The sequence below is a fragment of the Stegodyphus dumicola genome, chromosome 12 (assembly GCF_044657685.1).
Source record: "Stegodyphus dumicola isolate Sdum_Otavi_A_Nest chromosome 12, ASM4465768v1".
NCBI classification, from domain to species: Eukaryota; Metazoa; Arthropoda; class Arachnida; order Araneae; family Eresidae; genus Stegodyphus; species Stegodyphus dumicola.
In genome coordinates this window covers 89,829,887-89,857,338 of record NC_140779.1, presented here as the reverse complement: position 1 = coordinate 89,857,338, position 27,452 = coordinate 89,829,887, and the positions used below count along the sequence as shown (strand labels likewise).

At 34.9% G+C, this 27,452-nt stretch overlaps 1 protein-coding gene across 3 annotated transcripts in view; it reads right to left on the bottom strand.

Annotated features, from left to right (window-relative positions):
- Window positions 1-27,452, bottom strand: part of LOC118184126 (uncharacterized) — a 96,685-nt gene that overhangs the window by 53,962 nt on the left and 15,271 nt on the right. For 2 of the 3 annotated variants that reach the window (XM_085806692.1, XM_085806689.1), the window contains exon 3: window positions 4,380-4,501. In XM_085806692.1, coding sequence (XP_085662818.1) covers window positions 4,380-4,501 — 122 coding nt within the window. Of the gene's footprint in view, window positions 1-4,375; window positions 4,502-27,452 lie in introns of all 3 variants that reach the window. The other variant, XM_085806690.1, reaches the window with a different exon arrangement.

Below are 27,452 nucleotides of genomic sequence, written 5' to 3'. Positions count from 1 at the left end.
GGCTGAAATGGGACGTTTCAGGTCAATAATATCAAATACCAATACCGTTAGCATTCATATTATATCTAAAATGTGTCTAAATAGGAATTTTAAGGGCAGGATGGTCATCTTAATATCATTCATCATATATACTTCGCAATCACATCATAATCACATCCCATCGCCTTCTCACTTTAGAATGGATCCTGAAGCCCTTTTCATCTACAAACAAAATTCGAACTTTAGTTTGCTTTATCCTAGAGAAAACTATTCTAGAGAAAACGGTTGAAAAGGTACGATTTTCAAAAAAGCCTGATATGGAAAAGCTTGAATTGGAAAACAAGCCAATTTTCCCTTTAAAAGAAAGACGAGCATTTAAAAGGTCCTTAAAACATCTTCCGCTTAATAAAAATATACATTGAAAATTTAGCTATTTCTAGTCTTCAGACTTCTTCCGTTTTAAATTCTTTACTTATATATGTAACAAAAGTTTTCGTGTGATAGCATAGTTGCATGACAACGGAATTAATGTTTAAAATGAGACTACAATCATGGTCGGTTGACAGCTTCTTTTATTTTTCACAAAATATTTATGATGAAGGTGTACAGCTAAACCGGCACAGGACACACGTTCATTCTTTAACAAATTTTTCTATCTTTCACATTTTTGAAGTTAGCAAGAAAAGCAGCGACAGTAAACCAGCAAGACAAAGAAACGAAGCAGAAGTGCGTAGGTTTTATTTCAAGAAAAGTCAGTTTTGGCTTGGCTTCACTCCTATTAATTAAGGTTTCCCAGATTTTTAAATAACAAGCATTAATTTTAAAATGGCGCAGTTTAAAGATAGTTAGTTGTATATAAGCATGTTTCTATTTTTAGTGTAGGAAGAAAAAAGAGACAATCATTAAAAAAGGATACATAAGGGAATAAAGCAAATTTAAGTTCGAATTTTGTTTAACATATTTTTATGTTATATATTCCCTTTCAAAAGAAAAAAGTCTTTGCAATATGAAAGACTTTCCCAAGAAGAAGCATTAAAGGAGTAGAAAAATGAAAGCACGATATTGTATATAACCCATAATTTAGATTACATCTAAATTTTCAAAATATTATAATACAGCTTCAAAAATACAGACCGTAAATTTTGAACAAAATAATTTTTGCAAACACTTTCCGATCATTCATGTCATGTTGAAATTTCAAACATTCAGTCCAATTATTTAAAAAAAATCTGATGTGAACTCCACATGACATCCTTGCATGGCCTTTTCAATTATACATATATTTTGCTTCAAAAATAAACTGATATTAAATATTGTTTCATTCTTTGTCGAAAATTAATTTTTTTAAATTTAACATTATCAGAACATGAATATTTTCATCATTTAAAACATTTCTGTAATTGGAAGTATATGCCTACGACCAATGATTGCGAAAATAAAGACCGGATAAGATGGTTGAATATATATATATGTACTAGATGTTATAGCAGTCCCATATGCAAAATTTCAACGTTCTACAACTATTCAGTTTTGAGTTGTGCGAGATAGATACACGCATACATTCATTCATACGTACATACAAACGTCACGAAAAAAATCCTCCTTTAATCCCTTCTAAATCAATTTTAAAATTCGTTTTTGGAAAAGAGAGTCCTTTATTCTGTTCGTACATACAGATGTCACCCAAAACATCGTCCAAATGTATTCGGAAGCGGTCAAAATGGATATTTCCGTTAATTTATGACACCCACAATTTTTCGGCATTGCATACTTCTTTTACATTGTAAAGGAAGTAAAGAAAGGTCCTTGTTTTCGAAGTTCAAACGATTATCATGTTTGTTCAAGGATTCTCACAGATTACCACAAATATAGAAATTTTACATAACCATTACTTATTTCGATGTATTATAAAAAATCACAAAAATATACAATAATCTAATTTTCATATTTATTATCTAGACTTTAACATCATAAATAGTGCCATTTCTAGACCATCGGCCGCCCACGAGCAAAATTAAATTTGGCCGCCATTTTTTACAGAAATATAGTATGTTTGATAATAATTTCGTTACCCTTAAATTTGGCCGCGCACATGCTGTGCACCATTTTATCCCCCCGGTTAGGACTGGCTCTGATCAGAAATGCCATAATACCCTAATAAAATTATAGTTTAGCTCTTATTTATACTTCACATTCAGTTCTTAATTTTATACTAAATGAAAGCTCTACAGTTCTCTAAAATAGAAACATTTCGGTATTAAATTGGGCAAATTATCTTGAATTGACTGCTGCATTATTTCACAAAGTGATATTCAAGCAATAACTTGAAAAGGACTCCGTTCTTTGTGCACTGCTCAACTTTATTTTGTATTACAAAAAACTTCCCAAAAAATATTTAATTGAATTTGCGTGGCAACAATAGTTTGTGTTATGTTGGTGTAAGTTAGCATAAAATGCTGATGGTTCATACAGTTTAGCGTGTTTACGTTTTAATAAATGAACGCCATTCAACTCATCTGCATTCGAATATTACTTCAAGGCATTACCTTCCCTTATAATTATATAAGGTTTTGGTTTGGTTTGGATTATTTAATTACGGCAAAGCACACTAGGGCTATCTGCCTAGGGGAAGGGATGCCTTCGTGGAGGACTTTCTAAGGGAAACTGACTCGTATACACGTTACACATGGGGAAAACCACGAAAACGCCCCTGCAGACAGCTCCTTCGCGGAATTCGAACCTCGGACCGAACTACCAGTGTTCAGCGACTTTACCGCTCGGCCGTTGTTGGGCCTATAATTATATAAAGTAACTGGCCCATTCTGAACTGCATTAAAACAATTCATGTAAAACGCATTATGTAATAAAATATTACATTCATTTATATTGGTCGTAGCATTCACTGTTTTTTGCATAGGAGGATAAAAAGCACAATAAAGATATAAAATTACGATATAAAATTGATTTTGAAACAATACTCCCTGCATCATATTCTACGCTATACAATCAGTCATATCCTTTTACATAATTATAACCCTCATTCATCATAATTTCAAATAACTTTTTTTATAACTTTTTTAATTACATTACCCATACTCACTTTTATTACGCCGCTCTGTTTCAACCAGCAATAATGTACGAAAATCTAAATTCCAAGTGGCGCAAGCTATGTAGAAGTTGAAACTGTTAATGTGCAAGCCGATATGATGACGGAGTCTGCATAAAGCTGTAGCAATAATCATGGGCAATTGACTACTACTTAAATTGTTCAAAAAATTTTTTTTGATGCAGACAGCTAAGCCAGAGCAAGATATGTGACCGTTCTTTAACAAATTTTTCTATCTCTTGCAATTTTAAAGTAAGCAAAAAAACGGTAAGGACAAGACAAAGAAACGAAAAAAAAAAAAAAAAAAAAAAAACTCGTAAATTACATTTCGAAGGTTAGGTAAGACTAAATCAAATTTTTGTGACTTCATTCCTATTGGATAAGTAATGCTTTGGTTGGTAGTTTTTAATATTATTATTCGCTGAAATGTTATATAAATATCTGGGTCACTAGAATTATGTAAGAATCATACGATAAAGATTAATTGAATTTGCGCAAGTAAAAGAAATTTGTTATAAGAATGTTGCTATTTTAAAGACAGAAATGGGAAATAACCAAATCGAAAAGAAGATTTAAGAGGCTAGTGAAAATTAAAGTTAAAAACCTTTTTTACATATTTGTATCTTATATACGTATGTGTGTACAAAGAAGAACATCTAAAATAAAATCTTAATTTGAATTTGTAAGAGCTCCTAAGTTTCCGATTTAATTTTGTTATTTCCCCTTTTTGTTCTAAAAACAGTAACATGTTTGTAATTTCTCTCTCTTTGAACACTGGTATGTCAAAGTTTTATTAAATTTTCAAAATAAACTTTAATTATCTGACAGAAATTAAATAAAATCAAAGCTGTATGATTCTTAATCTAATCTTCATACTGGGAATGTATACATTTCTTCTTCATTCCTGAGAAGAAACAAAATAACATCTCTGCTTCATTTCTTTTGTCTTTTCCTTTTCCATTCCTAAGCTGTAGCTGCTTGTCTTTCTTACAACAAATATGTTATTAAAAATTAAGGTAATTGTTAAAGAAAGGATGAACAAACTGCATCAATTTAGCTATATATTTCAAGAATGTTTTGTTAAGAATAAATAAGTGCTGAATAGGCAATTATTTTTTTAGAAGTGTATGTTTATGCACCAGTTACATTATATTCTACGTTTCCGCGCATCAAACTTTCATTGCACACACACACACAGACAGACATACTTCTTTACTTCTTTTTCCTTTCATTATCAATCAACAGAGTAAATGTTGCTAAAAAATGTTAAGATGCAGAATATAGCAGTACCTACTTGTCTCTGCCGCTGAAGAGAAACTGAGTTGATACGTTTGAACTTGATATTTTCCACATTCCATCATCAACGTCAATGTATCCAGATGCTGATTTTGCTAATTCATACCAGTCGCCAGAAAACTAGAACAAATCTTACATTATTCATCAAGTATGTTATTTGTTAACTAATTAAAGTTGACATCAGAATTATTTCCACATATTTTCCATAAACTGAACAGTAATTAACTTTAATCATTAATTTTATGTATTATTATTAATTCATTACTAATTTTATGTAAAAAAGCAGTATTTATGGTATCAAATTTATGAATGTAGTGTATCGTAGATTAATATTATACCTGTAAAACGTTCAGCAAATTTGAATTCAATATCTGACACAGATCACGAATGCACATAAAGGTAGATATAAAAGCCTCAATGTGCACTTTTAGCTTTCATGCGACATACAATGACATGCGAAACATATACTAATGTAAATAGCGCATTGACTCATAACTGATTAAATGTATCGTTTTCTGAATCTCAAAAATGGCTTTTTCTAAATAGTAAAGATAAAACAGAGGAGTTATCCCGAAATATTTCAATTTATGATAAAGAAGACATTTGATATAAATTAGAAATGCGATTTAAGAGTTTGCTTATTTCTGAGAGTGATTTAAACTCATCATATTAGCTTCGTGAAAACAATAAAAGTAGAGATTTGTTGATATAGACAGAAATAAAGAATATTGATTTTGTAAATAATTGGTTGTTTCTGTATAAATATTTTTGCAACAATTTTTGTACTGAGATATCGGTACAAATATTGATACGATCTGGATCATACTAGTCTCCAAGATTATAGCACCACTTCCATCTACCAGAAAGGAATGAAATAAAGTAAAAAAGAAGTATTTAAAGAGTTTTGTAAACCTTACAAATTCTTGAGGTATCTGGATTTGTCAAAAGACAAAGTCGATTCTGTAATCTAATTCGGCCTACACTGCTTGGCTCATATGAATGCAAACTTTCGGAATAAGCAGATGCACAAACACTTAGTGCTTATTATAAATTGAGTTGCCAAAATACTAGAGACAGCCACTTTTTTCAACAAGGATCTTGTGATATGAGAACAAAAAACTGCTTAGACAAGGCCGCTAGTCTTGATAAGAAATAGTTATTACAGAGGTTAATATAAAATTGACTAAGACGAGAGACTTGAAAGCACTTCAACGAAGTATGATGGCTAAATGCAGGAACACTTGGTTGCTGAAAGATCTAATATTCTTTGAAAATCTTAGAAGATCTAATGTTCTAAGCTTTTCTCTTGCAACTGCATTTCGTGTCTTCAGAGAATGGTAGTTGAGCAAAAAAACTTCAGATAGCAAGGACAGTTCTAGTGAAAAGATGCTGGTGAACGAAAGAGGGAAAAGTATGATTGGCTCGAATGATTCAAAGCGACCGATAGGGCAAAAGCATGATAAATTGCATCTGAAAAAATTCATCAGAAAGCATAGCTGAATGCACAACATGACGGACTTTGTAACGGATGGCTCTTAACAGAAGGCCATCAAGTATGGCTATGTTATTTCTGAAAATTAGGGAATCGTGGTTGTTGTAGACTCAGGAGCACCAAAATTGGACCCTTAACTATTGAAAAAAATTGCTTTGTCCGATGTTTCTAATTTCCTGTTCCATCATGCAAATGGCAGAGTCAGAATATGGCGTAAATAATACAAATTCATGAAAAGCTAGTGACCGCAGAATTATGATCTACCAAATATATTTTCCTGGAGTACAGTGGGTTTTTTATTATGTCTAAAAATAGCTTTCACCACCACCATCGTCTTTCCCGATCAAGCACATTCGTTTATGGCTACAATGTTTCCTGATGCAGAAGATTTCATTCATCAGGACCGTCTTATCCAAGCACGATTAGTCTCAAACTGGTGAAAGGCATAATTAGGATTTCAAATTGCTTCCGTAGCTCAGATATGTGACTCAGACCTATTCAGTATTATGTGGCCCAAAAGATTGCTTCAAAGCTTAAAAACGCCGCCATCCAATCTGAACGAAATTAGAGCTGCCACTATACTGTTATGAAGAAAAAGTTTCGACACCAAGGTTAAATAGTTTTACTTCTAGGTACCATGTTATATCTGAAATTCCTATATTGTTAAATGTTAAATATGAAACTACTTGCCGTAAAAGGCAGTAATCGCATAGTGAAACGTGTACAGCATTTTTGCGTTGTGAAAAAATGCATTCCGGGACCGCGCCGTGAGAGGATCGAAAACATAAAACATATACAAGATATAAAGGAAAAGTTCATATTAAATATATAAAAAAAACATACTGTAAGAGGTTCCAGATTAAATATCAGTTTATTCAATTACAACACAATAAGAAAAATCTTAACCTCATCTGAGAGTCTGTTCATTTAAATTCATAAAAAAAACTTAAGGTTTGTCTGGTGATTTAAAAGAACGGAAAGGGAAACAATTTAAGGCCTGAGAGTTAAATTTTAGATTCGACGTTGTTTTTTTTTACTGCTAAGGACGTTTTTGAAAAAACTTGCCTAGGGTTCAAACACACCAAAAAAAAAAAAAAATACAACTTAGCTTGAGGGGACATCTTGAAGCGGAGGACTCTTATCTTATCAAGAGTTGATGTCGGCCGGGCTCATCTTGACACAGGTTCTAAAAATGTAGACTCCACTTCACTACTGTAGAACAGAAACAGGAGCACTGCTGCCCAGGCGGCTATCCGCTTGGTCCTGAAAGTCCTATGTCCACACGCAGGTAACTCGTTCAAATTTCGCCTCTTTACCAGCACGCCGCAAGGAAGAGGGTTTTCAGGCTCAGGTCAGAAACGTTTTTTTTTCTAGGCCATTTCAGCTCGCCTGTTCTTACTCATCCCAAGAGCAAGCTTCACGAGTAACGACCCAAGTAAATTCCACCCACCAGTCAGTAAGGGAGAGAGTCCAACTCCAATTTTCTTCAAGCCAGTTTTCAAGAGCAACGTCCACAAGACCAGCAACCCGAAAGTCCGCGAATCCAAGCGTGAGTGCCTAAGCGAGTCCAAGAGTAAGTGTGTAAGAGAGTCTCGCCTCTTAACCGGGACGCGGCCGGGGAGCATATTTGCCGCTCCCCGCCGGAAAACACCTCTCGGAGTCACTTACATTTTGTCCAGCAAGCCCAAAAATCAGCGAGTCAGTCCGAGAGTCAGCCAAAAGTAAGTGTGTCCAACTCAAATTTCCTTCTTGTCCTTCACCAAACGGGCTCCCACTATGGCTTCACTTATCGCCCCCTTAATTATGGCAAAATCTTCGTTTTCAACTCCAGAATGCGGAAATAAGGGTGATCGCGCATGCGCGCCCTTCTTCACTTAGCCAACAACCGGACCCTCAATCGCCAAAAACCTGAATGACTTACATTGAAAGACAAGTAGCAACCTTTGACCTTTCCGTCACGTACTTTCCTCTCTTAAGGTCAACTAACAATGAAAATTCTTTCTCGAACATTCTAAAGCGCGCGAAATCATGACTTGGCGAAAATTGCCTCCCTTTCCCTGCTTCTTTCACAATGAATAAAAGTTTGTACAAGATTTGCAAATAAAAGAAAATAAATAATATTCATTTATACTAAATAATATTTCCCGAAGCATCTGTTTCTCCCCAAAATTAAAGCCTTAAATTAAATAATTCAGAATCAAAATAAAATTTAAATTTCCATAAATCATAAAATCATTCACCTAATTTTTATAACGCTATCCGGTAATTTCTCTACATAACAATACCAGCAAGGGCTAATATTCTCATTAACTATATCAGCATCTTATTGAATTCATGTCCAGAAGAAAATTGGCTGTTATTAAAGCTAAATATACCTGTAAGCGTATCTCAAACATTTTGGCTATTTTTTTTCCAATGGCGGGCACTTGCCTATAACGGCATTGGCCACTCCTAAGGCCAGAAGAGGTGGCCATTTTATTGTGGAGGCACCTAATAAGCAGCTACCGTTGCCTCCATGCCTTCTCCGGATTTGAACCATGGGCCTTTCAGTATCGCAGCCAGGCTACCCTAACCACTATACCGTCTGGGCGGCCATTTTGGCTATTTAATGTAAGTCACATAGCATGCAAATCGATGATCCAGATGGCCAGGCGCTATGCGATTGATCATTCGTCGACAGATGAATGGGTAACTCGAAAACGACGAGAAAACATTTTTGAAATTCGGAGGGAGGCATACAATCGTTTCATTTAGCCGCCTCGAAATTAAATGTATTATCAGGCGGATCTAGCGATTTCTCTCTCTTATTCATTCAGTTTTCAATAACGAAGATATGGAGGTAATTGCATTTAATTGCAAAGTAAATGCAATTACCTCCATATCTTCCGTATAGTCCGTAACAAAACGCCTTGGTCTTGGTCCAAACAATGGATCAAACATGGGTTGAATTGAATCGTAATGTAGAATACATTTACGTCGCGAAGAAAGAGTAAAGAGACTACTTAAGAGGTATTTTTAGGAAAACAACTTTGTGCAGTTGAATAGAAAACAAATGAAGAACTTCAAAATAAATATTAATGTAAATAAGTTTGAAATTATTGCTGACTATCATTTGCTGGAATATAGTCCAATTTTATCAAAATGTTGTTCAGCAAGTATAGTAGAAGTAAGAAAGATTGTGAATGACATAGTTTCTGCTCAGTTCTTGTCGAAGATGTGGTTGGTTTAGTTGATTATGGCAAAGCACACTAGGGCTATCTGCTTAGGGAAGGGATGCCTTCATGGAGGATTTTCTAAGGGAAATTTGCTGCTCGTATACACTTTACACATAAGGAAAACTAGGAAATCGTAAATATAGTCAGCCCGTTTGCCTGGAAAAGAACCTAGGCAGAAACCACCGATGTTCAGCGATTTTACCGCTTGACTACTGGTGGCTCGAAGATGTGGACAAACCTCTTCTTCTGTTCTTCTTTCGTCGAAACATTCTAACTTTAAGTACTACAACTCTTACTGCCGCTTTATCAAGGCAAGAATGTTTTGACAAAGTTTAACTGAGGTTTGAAAGAATTTTCAATTATTAGGCAATTTCAAACCATAAGGAATTATCCCTTTTTCCCGTGCGTGATGTCTTGACGTAACTGGTAGCATGTCCAACTTGCAGCTGAAAGATTCCGTGCCTCGGATCTCAATTAAGGTACAGTTGATTTATCTTCTTTCACAGCTCTGTACGGAAAAGAAAATTAATCATCTTAACAGTTCTAATGTGTCTACGATGCTTACTTGGGTTAATTTTTTATGATGAATTTATTCATTTTCTTACAGTCTGTAAGGTTTTCAGTAAGATTTGAGCATTACCCTTTTTATTATAATTCTAGTGCCTTAACCTTTTCTATTAGAGGTAATGGTATATTAGAATTCAAAAAGCCAGTATGATTCATATTGCATATTTTCTTATAATCTGTACAACAATGGATCTTTATCTTATGCAACTGAATAACAATGGTCTCGACATAAAACATAGGTAAGGAAATCATTAGCGAAATAAAAATGAAATTATTTGCTATACAGATTTGCTAACCAGCTCACAGAATAAGTAGGGAAATCATTTTAAACACATTTCGGGATGGAACTCTGTGCAGCTTTATTCTTCTGTGTCACAGAGTTTCAAAGCTGCGTATAATTAATAGCTGAACTATGTTAAATGTTAGGAAAGTTATGCCATCATGCTGATCATCTGTAATCCAATATAAATGTTTTCTAATCAAAACTTTATTATTAACTACATTGCTTTTTGATTCCTATCTTATACAACCCTAAATTACCATAAAATATTATTATATATGGTGTTAACTTTCTCTCTGTCTTGAAAGCAATAGTTTCAGTATAACTAACAAGGAAGGTCTATCAATCTTAAATTCTAAATTCGTTTTGAAAATATACAGCTGATTCTAACCATCGAAATGAATGGTATCAGTTAAATGCTTATGAGATAATTCAGAAAAATGATTAAATATGAAGTTTTTAACAAGTTAATGACATAACTCGAGTTAACTCCTTATGTTTAATGCACGTAGTTTCCATTATCCCGAGATAACTCGAACTGACTTAACTGTATCAATCACGTCGAACCATTCATGTTCGGAAAAATGTAAACAATTATTGTGCATAACCGAGTATACTCGAAAATAATTCGAGGGATTTTCTAGCCTAGGATATAATATTTTAGGCTAAAATAATATCCCGTGCTTCGTTGTGAGCTAGAGAAACAATTGTTTCCCCTCGTAACCCCGAATTTTTTAAAATTTGTGGTAGACATTAGTTAAGTTACTGGTCAGTAGATGGCTCAATAAACTATGAATATTGTTTAGATTATATGTGCAAGCAGGTATTTTTTTACACAAATCGAGCCGATTTACGCTCCCCATGTGTTCTATAATGATATTTTATACTGTTATTGTATCATCTAGAGTGAATCGTCTAGCAACGACTGAGCAGTTTGTTTATGTGTCATACCATGTTTTCGCGTTTATCACACCATCACTACCATACAAATTGCTTACAAATACTAAATAAAATATTCCATAAGCTAATTGTATTTTTTATACGCTATAGTTGTCTTATAAGGTATTTCACCCGTCTTCTTAGCCTGCCTTCGTAGTGTACTAGTATGCACACTGGGTGCATATTCCAGAGGTCCGTGGTTCGATTCCCGGCAAAGGCGTTGCTCATTTTTCATCACTCATGCTTCCAAAAAAATTACCTAATGTCTCTACAGTCTTACCCGACTTAACGAGTTAACTCAAGTAATGGATTTTCGCTAAATATGTTTTGTCAATTCGGTCATTATTGGCAAAAGTATTTTTGGATTATAACTATGCACACTGAAATTTTTTTTAAACCGATAATTAAAAAAAGCAAATTTTTGGAAATTAATTAAAAGATATTTTCCTCCTTAAGCAGTTAATAACCAATAAACTTTCTGTGTGGTGAAATTTAACACCATTTTGATATTTTGGACAATTACCAAAATAGCGCCCGTATCGCCATATAATGTTATATATATAGGGGAAGGTTGTTATCGATGGGCCACTTTTAAAAGCTGATTCTTAAAATCGTCAAGTTTAGCAATTTTACAGTTTGTACACGTTATGTAAATATTACTTTTCTTATTACATATCTAGGAATATATTGTTACGAATTTGGTATTTAAAAAGCTAATGTTAGTTCAATTATAAATTAAATGGTTTTATTTCTCGTGCAGTGCAGCGCATGACGAATATTAAAAGAAAGCTAAGCCGGAAAAATTAAAAATACAAGAGCGCGTGCATTAAATAAATAAATATCTCTTTTTGATTTTGAGAAAGTACTGGAAAATTCTAGCGCGTGATTTTTAAAATCTTATAAAAGGAGGAAAACATCTCAGTTTGTAGTAGTTGCTTAGTTTGTTGTTGTTTAGAAAACTGCTCTTGTTGATTGTAGCGAATTCGCGGATTAGCACTCTTTAGCTGTTTTTAATTACGTTCTATTGGATATTTGAGTAGTTAAAAGATAACTACTGTGAGATATTGTAATACCGCATGATAATTTGAGAAAATTGAAGCATTTTTGTTGTGATAATAATAAATTTTTGTTCATTTTTCATCGGACTTGTGCATTCATTTCATAACGAACCCGTACGCACGCAAAAATATGTTATAATTATTAAATGTTCAGTAAATATTAGAAAAATAAAAATAAGTGCCACTAGCCCAGTGAAGGAAATCGGTCGCATTCACTGAGCCGGGGAGCTTCTATGAATGAATCCTAGGTATTTTCTTTTTAATATAGTATCATCTTAATGCAAGTCAATACAATGTTTAAAACTATTTTCAGCTTGATTCTTAAATATGAAATACTCGTTAGAAACTAACACAGACACCTGAAAATGCATTGAAACATATTGATAGCTCCGCATTATTCACAAGGAATCAAGAGTTGAATTTTAGTTTAATCTTTATAATCATAAAATAGGCCTAATGTGCATTCTTCGAAATAGCATTGAATTTACTTTATTAGAAACAATTTAGTGAAAATGAGAATTTGAGCATAATTTATAATTAGGCTAGTATAAAAAGAACAATAACATAGCATAAAATAATTATTAAACCTGCTATTAATATTAGACTATAATTTTTACACAAACTACTGCAATCAATTATTCGTTCTTGATGAATTTCAGTTGCATTTTTCGCAGCAATACATTTTGATCTCCTTTCTGACACTGCACACTTCTCAAGAACCCACAAATTACACGATAGACATTGAATCATGTCTTCCTTGAAGTCATCATAACAGATAGCACAGAACTATGAATCCTAATGTGCATTCTTCGAAATAGCATTGAATTTACTTTATTAGAAACAATTTAGTGAAAATGAGAATTTGAGCATAATTTATAATTAGGCTAGTATAAAAAGAACAATAACATAGCATAAAATAATTATTAAACCTGCTATTAATATTAGACTATAATTTTTACACAAACTACTGCAATCAATTATTCGTTCTTGATGAATTTCAGTTGCATTTTTCGCAGCAATACATTTTGATCTCCTTTCTGACACTGCACACTTCTCAAGAACCCACAAATTACACGATAGACATTGAATCATGTCTTCCTTGAAGTCATCATAACAGATAGCACAGAACTATGAATCCTAATGTGCATTCTTCGAAATAGCATTGAATTTACTTTATTAGAAACAATTTAGTGAAAATGAGAATTTGAGCATAATTTATAATTAGGCTAGTATAAAAAGAACAATAACATAGCATAAAATAATTATTAAACCTGCTATTAATATTAGACTATAATTTTTACACAAACTACTGCAATCAATTATTCGTTCTTGATGAATTTCAGTTGCATTTTTCGCAGCAATACATTTTGATCTCCTTTCTGACACTGCACACTTCTCAAGAACCCACAAATTACACGATAGACATTGAATCATGTCTTCCTTGAAGTCATCATAACAGATAGCACAGAACTATGAATCCTAATGTGCATTCTTCGAAATAGCATTGAATTTACTTTATTAGAAACAATTTAGTGAAAATGAGAATTTGAGCATAATTTATAATTAGGCTAGTATAAAAAGAACAATAACATAGCATAAAATAATTATTAAACCTGCTATTAATATTAGACTATAATTTTTACACAAACTACTGCAATCAATTATTCGTTCTTGATGAATTTCAGTTGCATTTTTCGCAGCAATACATTTTGATCTCCTTTCTGACACTGCACACTTCTCAAGAACCCACAAATTACACGATAGACATTGAATCATGTCTTCCTTGAAGTCATCATAACAGATAGCACAGAACTATGAATCCTAATGTGCATTCTTCGAAATAGCATTGAATTTACTTTATTAGAAACAATTTAGTGAAAATGAGAATTTGAGCATAATTTATAATTAGGCTAGTATAAAAAGAACAATAACATAGCATAAAATAATTATTAAACCTGCTATTAATATTAGACTATAATTTTTACACAAACTACTGCAATCAATTATTCGTTCTTGATGAATTTCAGTTGCATTTTTCGCAGCAATACATTTTGATCTCCTTTCTGACACTGCACACTTCTCAAGAACCCACAAATTACACGATAGACATTGAATCATGTCTTCCTTGAAGTCATCATAACAGATAGCACAGAACTATGAATCCTCGTTGCAATTTATAGGCCTATTTACTGAATTCAATGAAAGTTTAGACCTTCTCCGATCCAGAAGTTTGGAGTCGTCTTTTCATGGCAGTATCTCTTCTTCCTTTTGTTTTTTCAGCCTCTTCCAGGAAGTGCTTGTATGGACTACTTGTTATCAGTATTGTTTCGTGCTTTGAGCTTTTACCATCTGAAAATATAGGTGGATCGTAGAGATTTCACCCAAAGAAATTTTAACTTTTGACAACAATGTTGATGCACCAGCTGAAAGCGCTTCTGATTCAATTCCATTCTGGTGATTGCAATAGATTTTTTTCCTTGGATCCTGCATGTCATGTGACATTCCACTTATAAAAGGAGTTTATTTCATTTAAAAAATTAGCTTTCTGGTTAGATCGATGTTCGCTTACTTACATTTTATAACTTTATTACTTCTGCAGCCCAAAATACTTTGGTTTTTATGCTGAAATCCTTTTTAATTTCATGTCCTCATATTCCTTTCTTTCTTAATCCAAAATTAATTAAATTAATAAATATTAACTCACTAATTAAGATCATCATTCAGGTAACAAAACTTCTTGTGTTGCCTCTTTAAGTGCACGGATACCTCTTTTCAGGAACTTAAGTTTATACCTTTCATACTTTATCTTCCATGGCTTTCTGGTATTAGTTATGTGAGGGCTTTTTAGTTCACAAAGCAAACAGCACCATAGTATACAAGAAAGATATCACATTTACACACATTAATTAACAAATTATTTTAAAATTAGTTGTATGTCATTTACATTCTTTCAGCTTTTTTTACTTGTTTTCATAAACTCAGGTTATAGAAACAAATGTTAAAAATACAAATTTTTTATATCCCTCGCTCAGTTTTGAACTGAATTTCGAAAAAATGGTAATCAAATAAATTTCGTTTATTGCGTTTTTTTAATATAATTAGAGTTAACATTGATCACAGTAAGCGGAAAAATGATCTTAATACTACAAAATTGAAATAACTGCTATTTGTCTTTCCACTGGAGAGACAACCAACTCTTTAGAAGAGACAATTACTGCTGTGCTTCAGAAATCTTTCCCCTCGGATCTAGAGGAAACTGATGATGATTTGCATAAGGAATACCGTCAAGCTGCCGTCAAGCTGCGCGTACTGCTTATTCTTCTTTTGTAGATTTTATGTTTACTTGTGATGAAGTTAATACAGTTATTTCTATGCTGGAACCAAATAAATCACCTGGTCCTGACTCTATTTCGAATGAGATTATTAAACAGTTTCATTTAATGTTTCCTCGATTTCTCCATAAACTTTTTAACGTTTGCCTAAATGTTGGCATTTTCCCACGTGTTTGGAAACATGCTCAAGTAATTCTTATTCCTAAAGGAAATGAGTCTAGGATTCCTCACCTAGATAACCTTAGGTGTATAAGCTTACTTCCTGTTTTGGGTAAGTGCTTGGAAAAACCTTTTATTAACAGAATTTGCTGGTATCTCCGTCATGGAGACCTTCTTTCTGGTAATCAGTATGGTTTTACACCTCAAAAAAGTTCTGAAGACGCTCTTTTACGCATGAATGAAATTGTTCAGAGAGGAAAAAAGAAAAACTTGCACACTATTTTGGTCTTTTTGGATATTAAGGGCGCCTTCGACTATGCGTGGTGGCCTTGTATTCTCAATCTGCTAAAAAAAGTAGAACTTCCAATGAATATTTTTTCACTTGCTGCTGATTTTTTAAATGATCGGGCAGCCAAATTGCAATTGGGCTCGGCTTTTGCAATCCGTCACCTTGAAAGGGGTTGCCCTCAAGGTTCTGTTTCAGGACCTACGTTTTGGAATATTAATGATCTCCTATTAAAACTGGAAAATCTTGCTTGTTGTGATACTATAGCCTTTGCAGATGATGTTTTGTTTTACTTCCAGAGTAGGGACCTTTCTGCTACTTTTTTACAGGCACAAGAGACTTTAAATTTCGCCTCCAACTGATCAAAAGGTTTTAAATTAGATTTTAATCCTGATAAAACCAGGGTTATGATTATTGAAAAGCGAAACATCTGGTATGATGCATTTCAGTTATCTCTCGATGGCACCCCTTTGACTGTGGTAAAGCAAATGAAATATCTTGGGGTTTTTCTTGACTGTAAATTTTCTTGGAAACAACACTTAACTTATGTATCAGAGAAATGTGATAGATTACAGCGTGGATTAAGTCGTATTGCACGTAACACATACGGTATTAATTACAACGTTCATTCGCTCATCTATAAACAAGGAATTGCACCCTGCATTATATATGGCTCTAGAGCCTGGGGTATATCGCTCAAGAAGAAGATAAATTCTATTACGACGCGTTCAAAGACGGATACTTCTGCGGGTCATATGTGGATATCGTACCGTAAGCTATGAGTCTGTTCATGCAATTTCTGGCTTTCCTCCAATTGACATTGCCATTCTTCATTCTATCGCTTATAAGGAAAATATTTCTGCTTCTACTGTCTCTCAACATGATTGTATTTTACCTCTATCTGATCTCCCTTATCCTTCAGAAAGAAATGCTATTAATTTTATTCAGTTTAGCAATAAAATTGTGGGTGATTCGCCTGTAACTTGTTATACTGATGGCAGCAAAATTGATGGCAAGGTTGGTCTCGCATTTGTTGTCTTCAAAAATGGTCTTGAATTTGAGCACTTTCAATTTATAATCAGAGATGAATGTACCGTTTTCATAGCTGAACTTTTGTGCATAAACTTCGCCGCCAAATGGGTCTCTAAACAAAATAGTGCTGTTTCAGACTATCTCATTTGTACTGATTCCCTTTCATCCTTGGAGATCTTAAAATGTATTTCTTCTTCTAATAATATCATTATCGAGATTCAAAAAGAACTGAAGAATCTAAAGGATAAAAATATTTCGGTTTCATTTTCATTTGTTCGTGGTCATACAGGTGTTGTTGGGAACGAACGAGCCGATTTCCTTGCTAAGACTGCGAACTAAGCGGGAAATTGACACTTTTCTCAATATCCCTAATTCCTTCTATAAGAAGGTCATGTATGAAAGCATTGTGGAGTCGTGGAATCACGAATTCATTAATTCAAATAAAGGGAGTTTAACTAGGAGATATTTCCCTTCTATTAAAATGAGATTGTCGTGTCATCATTTCTTTACAAATTACAAATTAACCCAGTTTCTTACTGGACATGGGAATTTTAAAAGTTATTTGAACAGATTTAAGTTGAGTCCTGAGTCTGTCTGTGACTGTGGCCTCGACGGCGAGAAGAATGTAGAACATGTGCTTCTTCTGTGTCCTAAATATGAGAACGAAAGAAAAGTCTTCAAACTGGGACTGAAAAATTTTAATATTAACTGGAATCCAGAGTTTTACCAATTTATTTCCGAGAGAAGTGCTTTTAACATTTTTTGTCAATTCATTGTAAAACTTTGTAATCATCCTTGATTTTATTTCAATTTTCTCTTGTTTATTTTGTATTGTGTTTCATACTTACTTCTGTAAGCCCCATGTGATACTATGTGGTACATGGGGAACTTGTTGAGCTTCTTTTAATAAAAAAAAATACTACAAAAATCTTTTAAAAACCTTTTTCAATTTCGAAACTTTAAAAAAAGGTGAGTATTCGATCACTCTCATTTCTTTTATATAGCACGAGTTTCGCTTTCTTTTTAAGTAGATACTCCTCATTCAAAATTTTAAACTGAAAAATATGCGATTTCCCCCAAAAATACTATTTTTTATTTAAAATAGTTATGTTTGACCTGATACTTTATGAAGATACAATTGGTTAAGCAATAGCAATTTTCTACGACTTTCAAAGTAAAGATTTTATTTACTTTACTTTTTGTTTACTTTAACAGAATCTACAGCGAATAAATTCCAGTTATCTTATTTAAAACGGCTTCCACGGTACGTGTCTTATCGGAATTCAAGAAAGCGTATTTTTTGGAAGAATCACTACAGTTTGACATAATTTTTTCCTTTGTTTTCGTCGATGGTAATAAATCAGTGTCACTTTTAAACCAGATCGCAATATTTTTAGCAAGCTGATCGTAACAAAAGCAACGTTACTGACGTTATCTGTTGAAAACAAGCATTTAAGTTATATTTATGAATCCATTTATGAAAAACATTTCTCATTTCATTGATGGCATAGCCATTTATTAGCCCTTGCAGTGAAAACTTTTCTATCTATTTCATTTATATTTCGAGATTCAAGATCTATGCTGCTGAAATATCTGGTTGCCTGTTTTTTATTATTTAGTACCATCTCATATGAACAAGATGATATTTCATGCGTCAACTTTTAAACCGCCTTTTTTAAGCCCCAAAGGGAGGTTACACCCGAATGGGATATTAGTCTCGAAACCAAATTTTGCGTCGAATCTGTAAAGGCCTTCACTCACTTTTCAGATTGTTGCTCCAAATATTATCGCTCTATATTATATTTAAAGAAATTGAATAATGAAGAATCTGCAGGAATGACTGCATGTTTCTCGCTTTGTGGGAAAAAAAAAAAAAAAAAAAAAAAAAAAAAAAAAAAAAAAAACAAGATCATTCAGATTCTGAATAACGTAGTCCTCCATCCGATCGTGGGACCCTGGAAGCCCGACTTTTGAATGTGTTTTATTATTTATTTCATATTTTGTAAAATTTAACGAATTTTCGATTAACAAACTCAGCGATTTCAAAGCGAGCAGTGGCAACACGGTAAGGAAATAAAACATTTTATATTCAGCACGTAAGAATGTCTATCGGAAATTCTAAAGACATCCTGTTTCTAAATATTTTGAGATTTTGCCATTGAATCCAATTTTATAAGTGCCAAGAATGTTATATTTAATAAATAAAGTAAATGCACAAAACGTTAATAATAAAAAAACAATAAAAAGCTGTTTTGTAAAACCATCTTAGTAGGAAAACTAAACATTGATATAATAAACTAAGGAAAGCCTGAAAAAAAAAAAAAAAAATCTGAAATGTTTCAGATTTTAAATTACGTCCAAAGGGACGTTTTTTAACATTTTGTGTGTTACCTTTCTTTATTAAACATCATGTTCCTCGCACTTAAACCATAAGATCCAGTGCAACAGCAATATCGCAAAATAGTTTTAAAACGAGCATATCTTTAGAATTTCCGATACAGAGACTCACGCACTGGAGATAAAAATGTTTTTTCTGCACACCGTTGCCATTGCTCGCTTTGAAATCCTTGAGTTTGTTAATCAAAAATTCGTCAAAGTTTTAAAAAATAGGAAATCGATCATAAAACAAATTTCAAATTTCAAATTTGGTCTTCCACATGCTTATATTCGTTGGAGGATTACGTTATTCAAAATTCGATGACTCTATGTACCGTTGTTTTATCACAATACGAGAAATATACATACATTTATGCAGATTTTTCATTATTTAATTTCTTCAAATATAATGCAGGACTCTAACATTTTGTGGCAACAGTTTGAAAAGTGAACCGACATTTATGAGTCCGACGCAAAATGCCAAAACGAAACTAATAGTCCTTCGGGATTCAAATCCCTTTGGACTAAAAAAAAAAAAAAAAAAAAGAAAAAAAAAAGAAAAAAGAAAAAGAAAAATGTATGTCAACACTTAACTCTGCATCGAGGATTCTAAACACGTGCTGCTTTAAAAATTTTTGCAATTTTGCTATTGAATTGTGTATGGCGTAAGTGCGAAGAAAATGATGCTTAATAATGAAGCTGAAAAGTTAAAAAGAAATGGGTTAGCAGGAGTGAGTGCAACAGCAGATTGATAAACTGCGAGCTCAACGAGAGCGTAAAATGCCTTGACAAATTCTTTTAGGCGACAGTTAAAATCTGAAACCTTTCAGAATTTTTCTGTAATTCTTTTTTTTTTTTTTTTTTTTCCTTAGCATGCAAGACTACCTTGAAAAATGAATCATACAAAAATTTTTGTCTGGTGTTGCTTTAAAAAGTGGTAATGGAAAAACATTTAATTACATTAAAAAGAAATGAAAAAAAGCTTATAGGTTACATATTGTGATTGAAAAAACATATGCATAGTGAATGTTATAAATGGTGTATGATTAAAAAAAAGTTAAAGACTAGAATTCCAGTAATATCCGTGGTACACAATTTTAAATCTGAACTTAATATGGAAATCTCAGAACTGCTGTTTATTAAACTAAAGTTATGGACAGGAAAATAATACTAATAAAATCTGATAGCTTTTAGATTTAATTATTACTATTTTTAACGTTTTCTAAGGGGAGGGCGTATTTTTTACGTTTTGTGTGTTACATTTATTTATTAAACATGATGTTCTTCGCACTTAAATCACAGAATTAAATTCAACAGCAAAATCACAAAGTAATTTAAAAAGAGTATATCTTTAGAATTTCTGATATGCAATCTCGCGCGCTGGAAAAATTTTTTTTTTCGTACAGTGTTGCCGTTGCTCGCTTTGAAATCATTGAGTTTGTTAATTAAAAATTCGTTAAAATTTCACAAAAAATGAAATAAGTAATAAAACAAATTCCAAATTTGGGATTTCAGATGTTCATATTCGAGTGGAGGACTACGTTATTCAAAATTCGATGTCTCTATGTACCGTAGTTTTTTCACTGTGCGAGAAACATACATACATTCATGCAGATTCTTTATTATTTAATTTCTTTAAATATAATGCAGGGCTATAATATTTGGTGGCAACAATTTGAAAAGTGAAACGCCGTTTATCCTGAACCAACACAAAACGCCAAAATGAAATTAATAGCTCTTCTGGGCAAAAAGCCCCTTTGGGCTTTAGAATTCGTTTGTGTTCTAGTTCCGAAGACGTACTTGCAGAAATTAGCGGTGCCTCAAATATGCCCAGCCCCACCTTCAGGACTCTCCACCGACTCCAAGAGCGCCGCAAGAGCAGGGTCAAGTGGATATTTGAATGTGAGCCCGCAAGCTTTGAGGCCATCATGCGTCAGAGAAAAATCTTCCTTGGCTGGCAGGCCCACCGAATCACTGAGCATATTGGCATCAAGCGATGCTACAGATGCCAGCAGTTCGGACACACACAGGCCGACTGCAAAAGCCGCAAGCAATTCTGCTCCTTCTGCGCAAACAATCACGGAGTTAGAGAATGCAACACTCAGATACCACAATGCATCAACTGTAGAGAAGCTAACTACCGCTACGGGGACAGATACAACATTCACCACCCAGCGTACCATTCAGACTGCCCGCAATACCAGCGAAACGTGCAGAACATCCGTAACAATACGGAATACTAACAATCAGACAATGGCAAATACTACAAGAAGCAGACAGAATCAGCAACCCCCAAATGTACAGCATAACAATACACAGTTGGACATCAACAGTACGCAATCGCGCAGACAGGACGCAATACAATGTTTGCAGATAAATCTGCAACGCGCTCGTGCAGCAACGGCACAGGCAGCCATATACACCACCACAGAACAGATCGACTTCCTACTAGGACAAGAACCTTATTGTTTACATGGCAAAGCTGTGGGCTACCCCCTACAGTGGACTGTTTTCCAAAAGGAAGATACCAACGAGCCGCCAAGAGCCATTATAGTAAATTGCAACCCTATGTGGACCCCCACTGTAATCATTGCGGAAAGGGACATAGTGGCCATCCTGCTAGAGGTGCACAATCTGACAGCAATCCTAGTCTCCGTGTACTCTCCGCCAAAGGCAGATATCGAAAACAGTATCTTGCAAATGCAACAACTGATGCGAGAGCAAAAAATAGACAACGTGTTGATTGCGGGAGACTTTAACTGTCATAGTACAACATGGGGATATGCTACCACAGAGCCAAAGGGACGTACCCTGGAGGATTTTACTTCAAGCAACAACCTGATCTTGCATAACCAGCAAGATGCGCCACCGACTTTTGATCGCGTCCACTCAAGAGGGTGGCCGGACCTTACAGTCTCGACCCTTCAAATGGCACAACTAGTACAAGATTGGATGGTCGTGGAAGGCGTAAGCCTTTCCGACCACAATTACATACGATTCACCATTGCTAGAGCCACAGAAACAACTATCATCAGAAGGTACAACCTACCAGGTCGCAAGGTCAGGTCATTCGTTACAGCTATCAAATCACGCCTGGCACCCTTTAGCAATCGAATTGAGCAAGCAACCACTAGAGAGGAACTACATGTACTCACGAATGAACTGATGTCAACCATTAGGACGACTTGTGACGACATCCTACCAGTACGAACAATACGACGGGTCACCACATTAAACTGGTGGAATAGCCAATTACGCGCGCAACAGCAAAAGTGTCGTGCCTTAAGACGACGGCTAAAAAGTGAGCGACGACTGAGCATCACCTCTAACACACTCACTATATATCAGAAGGAAAGGGCCCAATACAAAAAAATGATCAATACCGCCAAACTGGACAGCTGGAGAAAGTTCTGTACAGAAACTACAAATACCTACGGCATACATCACAAAATAGTGGCGGGAAAGCTGTTCAAACAGGCCTCCTTTCATCTCCTGCCAATACCTAACACCAATGAACACCTTACTGAAGCTACATTTACAGAAGTGCTCAACACGGTCTTTACGAAGGACGATCCTACAGATGACACAACGACACAAGCAACCATGCGTAACCAAACCCTGGCTACAGATGCCATGAACGATGCTCTTTTCACAAATCAAGAAATCCTACATGTCCTGCGACAGCTACCGCAAAAGAAAGCACCGGGGCCAGACGGAATAAACTATCGAATAGTTAAGATCGCAGTACGGTCGCACGTCAACCTCTTCCGTACCCTTTTCAACAAACTGCTTTCCACTGGCACATTCCCCAGGTGCTTCAAAATTGGTCAAGTTATTCTTTTCCTCAAAAAGAATAAAGACCCAAAAAGAGCGGACTCCTATCGTCCAATATGCCTACTATCAGCGCTTGGTAAGACATTTGAAAAGTTACTCATGAACAGACTGCGACACCACCTGCATACTACCAAATACTTAAGCGGAAACCAATACGGATTTAGAGCAGGAAGATCAACAATCCACGCACTCATGGAAGTCAAGGAGAGCATTTTAGAGAACAAATTTACCGGCCACCACACAGCATTCATATCATTAGATCTAAAGAGTGCCTTTGACACTCTGTGGTGGCCGGCCATACAACATGCCCTGAGAGAGGCAAAATGTCCAGGGAATATTTACCACACCCTGGAGAGTTACCTTTCAGAGCGAAAATTGATTCTACCGCATAACAGCGGTGTCATCCAGCAAGACCAAACCCAAGGATGTTCGCAAGGTTCCTGCGCAGGGCCGTTTCTATGGAACGTAACGTACAACATCATACTCACACAGCCGTGGCCGGAACACACAAAAATAATTGCATACGCGGACGATACAGCTCTAATTGTGAAAGGAAACACCAGGGAACAGCTGCAAGCAAATTCCCAGGAATCCTGCAACCTCTTCCAGGAGCGATGCACAGCAATAAAACTCCAAATAGCTGAAACAAAATCTCAAATACTGCTGATTCCTAAAAAAGAGGGCACACTCGCACGCCAACCAAGAATAACGCTCAACGGCCAAAGACTCCGCATTAAGCGAGAACTAAAGTACCTGGGCATAACTTTTGATGATAAACTAAATTGGATCCCTCACGTGCTCGAGCTTAGGAAACGAACAGCACAGATTGCCCTCAAGCTCAAGTTGATGAATGGTTACAGATGGGGACTTAACCCCCATTTACTCAAGACCCTGTATATGACAGTCACTGAGAAAATAGTAACATATGGAGCTGCAATATGGGCCTCTCCGATGCAAGGACGCAAAATAAAATATCTACAGAGTATACAAAGGCCGTTCCTGCTCAACATTACTAAAGCTTTTAGAACATCTCCAACGAATGCACTCAATGTCCTGGCCGGATTGCCCCCTCTTTACATAAATGTGGAAAAAGAGGCAGCCTACCAATTGGTGAAGCAGCTTAGCCGCCCTGCGGTGTTTGGTGACCATACTTTTACGGCAGATAACCTAGAACGGGAGTCCAATCGCCTCCACACACACCCGTCGACGCAAGGCCAAGGCGTGCACATTAATATTAAGCAAAACACAAGAGCTACGGACAATGATATCGTATTCTACACAGATGGCTCAAAAACTGACGAGAATGTTGGCTGTGCATACATCGCATTTCGGCAACAGCAACCAATACGCCAATGGAAAGGACACTTGGAATCCAGAAACAGTGTTTTTCAAAGCGAAGCCGCAGCCATTTATCACGCAATAAACACTATTACCCAATATCGACATCAAAACAGTTTTATAATAACAGACAGTCTGTCAGCATTATATGCTATATTAAATCCTATGCACGGCTCCCCCATAATTGCAGCAATTCAAGAACAACTCTCTTTTCACAAGACCTTAAAAATCAACCTAGAATGGACAAAAGCGCATATTGGCAACCTTGGGAATGAAGCCGCAGATCGGCTCGCAAAAGAAGCAGCCCAAAATAATGATGCAGAGACACTGCAAATTCCATGGCCCACCTCATATCTAAAAAAGAGCTTGAAACAGGTCGCTTTCACACTGTGGCAAGAGGCATGGAACAACGATGAGACAGGACGTCGTGCGTATGCGCATCTGCCAAAGGTTGATCCAGAACGTCTTATAGTAAATCCACAACTGGTCTACTATATTACCAGGCATGGCCCGTTCCCAGTCTACTTTGAAAGATTCGGCAAGACGACTACCTCCTTATGTTGCTGCGGTGAACTGGGAACGCCAGAGCACTATGTCGAAAAATGCTCACTAACGGAGGATCTACACATCCCGTTCCCAGAGACAAACAGATTAGCCTTCAGCAGGTTCATAATTAAGCAGCGACATCTCAAACGCAGCATTACAAAAAATGTTGACAAGCTTATGGGCTTAGGAACAAACCTATGCCAAGTGTAAACCATTTAAGAGTACTTAGTGCATCACGCAACATTCCCATACCAGCTAAAGGGAGCTCACTGGCAGCATTATATAATTGTAACTGCACATATGAATGGCTCTAACTTATTATGTATGCAGCAGTAGTATACAAGTACTTTGTCTTCATAAAACGCAGTAATGGCAGCATCTGTAATCACAGTCAGCAGCATCATATGTACACATGAAATACCAAATGTATGCTTTATGTACTCCTATATTCTGCCACCAATGCACTGTTATCTTCGTATTTTTGTAACGCCAGTCTGCAATTTCACTATACGTATTAAATTTGCAATGCGTATTTTCCCCCGGTATTTAATTCAGTAATCATGTATATAACTCACTATCTCGTATCAGTATAATCTCACCCTCTCTATGTTTCAATATCACCGCACTATGCATCTCAAGTCTGTAATTTATATACGCCATTATTACACACTCCTATATCCTGTCACTAAGTGAACTGTTTTGTTTATGTATTCTTGTAGCGTCTGTCTGCATATCTTGCTACGTATTTAACATTATAATACGTATTTCTCTCCCATATTTAATTCAGTAATCCTGTATATAATTTATTATCTTATATCAGCATAATGTCACCCTTTCTATGTATCAATTACCTTACTATGTATTTCAAATTTGTAATTCATATAGCCTCCTTGTATAACTCAGTAATCCGGTATCTAATTTAGCATCTTGCATCAGTATAAACTCACAAGGTACTTCATGTCACATTTTATTCAGTAACAGCATGTTTCATGTTTCAGTATGTTCAGTTTCCCATGTTTCTCTGTCTTTCAAATATCAGTATAACATAAGTATTAGTATCAGTATCTTATTTCAGTATATCCTCATTATGTTACCCTCGTGTTTCAGAATGCTCAGATACAATGTGCTTTACTATGTACCTCAAGCACCAGTATAACCTTTCTATACAATTCAATATTGACATATGTATATCTCTCCTGGATATAATTAAGTATTCCGTATATAACTCAGTACTTTGTAGCAGTACATTATGTATTTCACGTATTAGAATGTACAATTATAGTATGTTATATGTTTCAGTATGTTCAGCATTTCCTGTTCCAACACGTTTTTCAAGTCTCAGTACAATCTCACTATGCCTTCTATGTTTGTTATACAAATATCTCTCTTGTATATAATGCAGCAATCCTGTATATAATTCAGTATCTTATATCAGTATAATCTTACCATGCATTTCACGTTCCGGTATGCTCTGTTATAGTATGTTTTCTGTCTCAGTACGTACAGTATTTCATGTTTCATCAGGTATCTCGTGTAATTAGCGTAATCAGTAATATCTCACTATATATTTCATTTTTCAATATGCTCAGTCATAGTATGCTCATGTTCAGTATGTACAGTATTTAATGTTTCACCATGTATTTCAAGTCTCAGAAGTATCTGTATAACCTCATCATGTATATCATATCTTAGTATGTTCAGATACAGTAAGTGTCATAATTCAATATGTATAATACTTCCTGTTTCAATATGTATTTTGAGCATTAGCATAATCTTACTATGCATTACATGATTCTATACCATATTGTACTCCAATATATAATTTAGTAATCTGGTATATAATTCAGCAACTTGTGCATACTAATGTCTGATAATTCAGCCTGCAGCAGCAGTGATGACCCTTGATTAGCCATGTCATTTTCTACAATATTTGTAAAATAATTTCTCAGTGGCCGCAAGGGTATAGCTGATGCAATGTGGCCTGCATCAGACGCTGGGTTTCAGTGGTCGGTGCGAGGCGTTTTTGTGGACTCAGTGACCTTGGCACGTTTCACTAGACACAGGTGGACGTGGCGCTATACCAATTAACCCTAATGGTAGAGGGATGGTGCCCACGTCCTCCGTCGCATGTCGCATGTGTTCTAGTTCAATCTTAAAGCAAATAATTAACATATAAACACAAATAAATGTAACATAAATAAACATAAATAAGGTATTGGGTTCCTTGCTGCTTTCTTTTCCAGAAAAGATTATTTAATTCTGAATAATTCTGAATGCCTTCAGTTTTCACATAGTTTGCTGCATATCATATGTAAATATGAGTAAATATTATCCACTGAAAATATTTCAATTTATATATTTTTATTTCATATGATGATTAGATTCACATGTCTCATTGTGAAAGTCTATGCAGCATTTTTTTCGAAGTTAAAAAGGCAGACTGAGAAATTGCATTTTCTCTTTACCCTTTTTCATTTTAATATTCAGACTTCTTATGTCTTTTCATTTAATTCGACAAAAATGATACGACATTAACACTTTTGATATTTTGACATCGAAAACAAGTTAAAGACGCCTTTAATTCGATTGCTTTGCTTTAAAATGTAGTTATATTTCA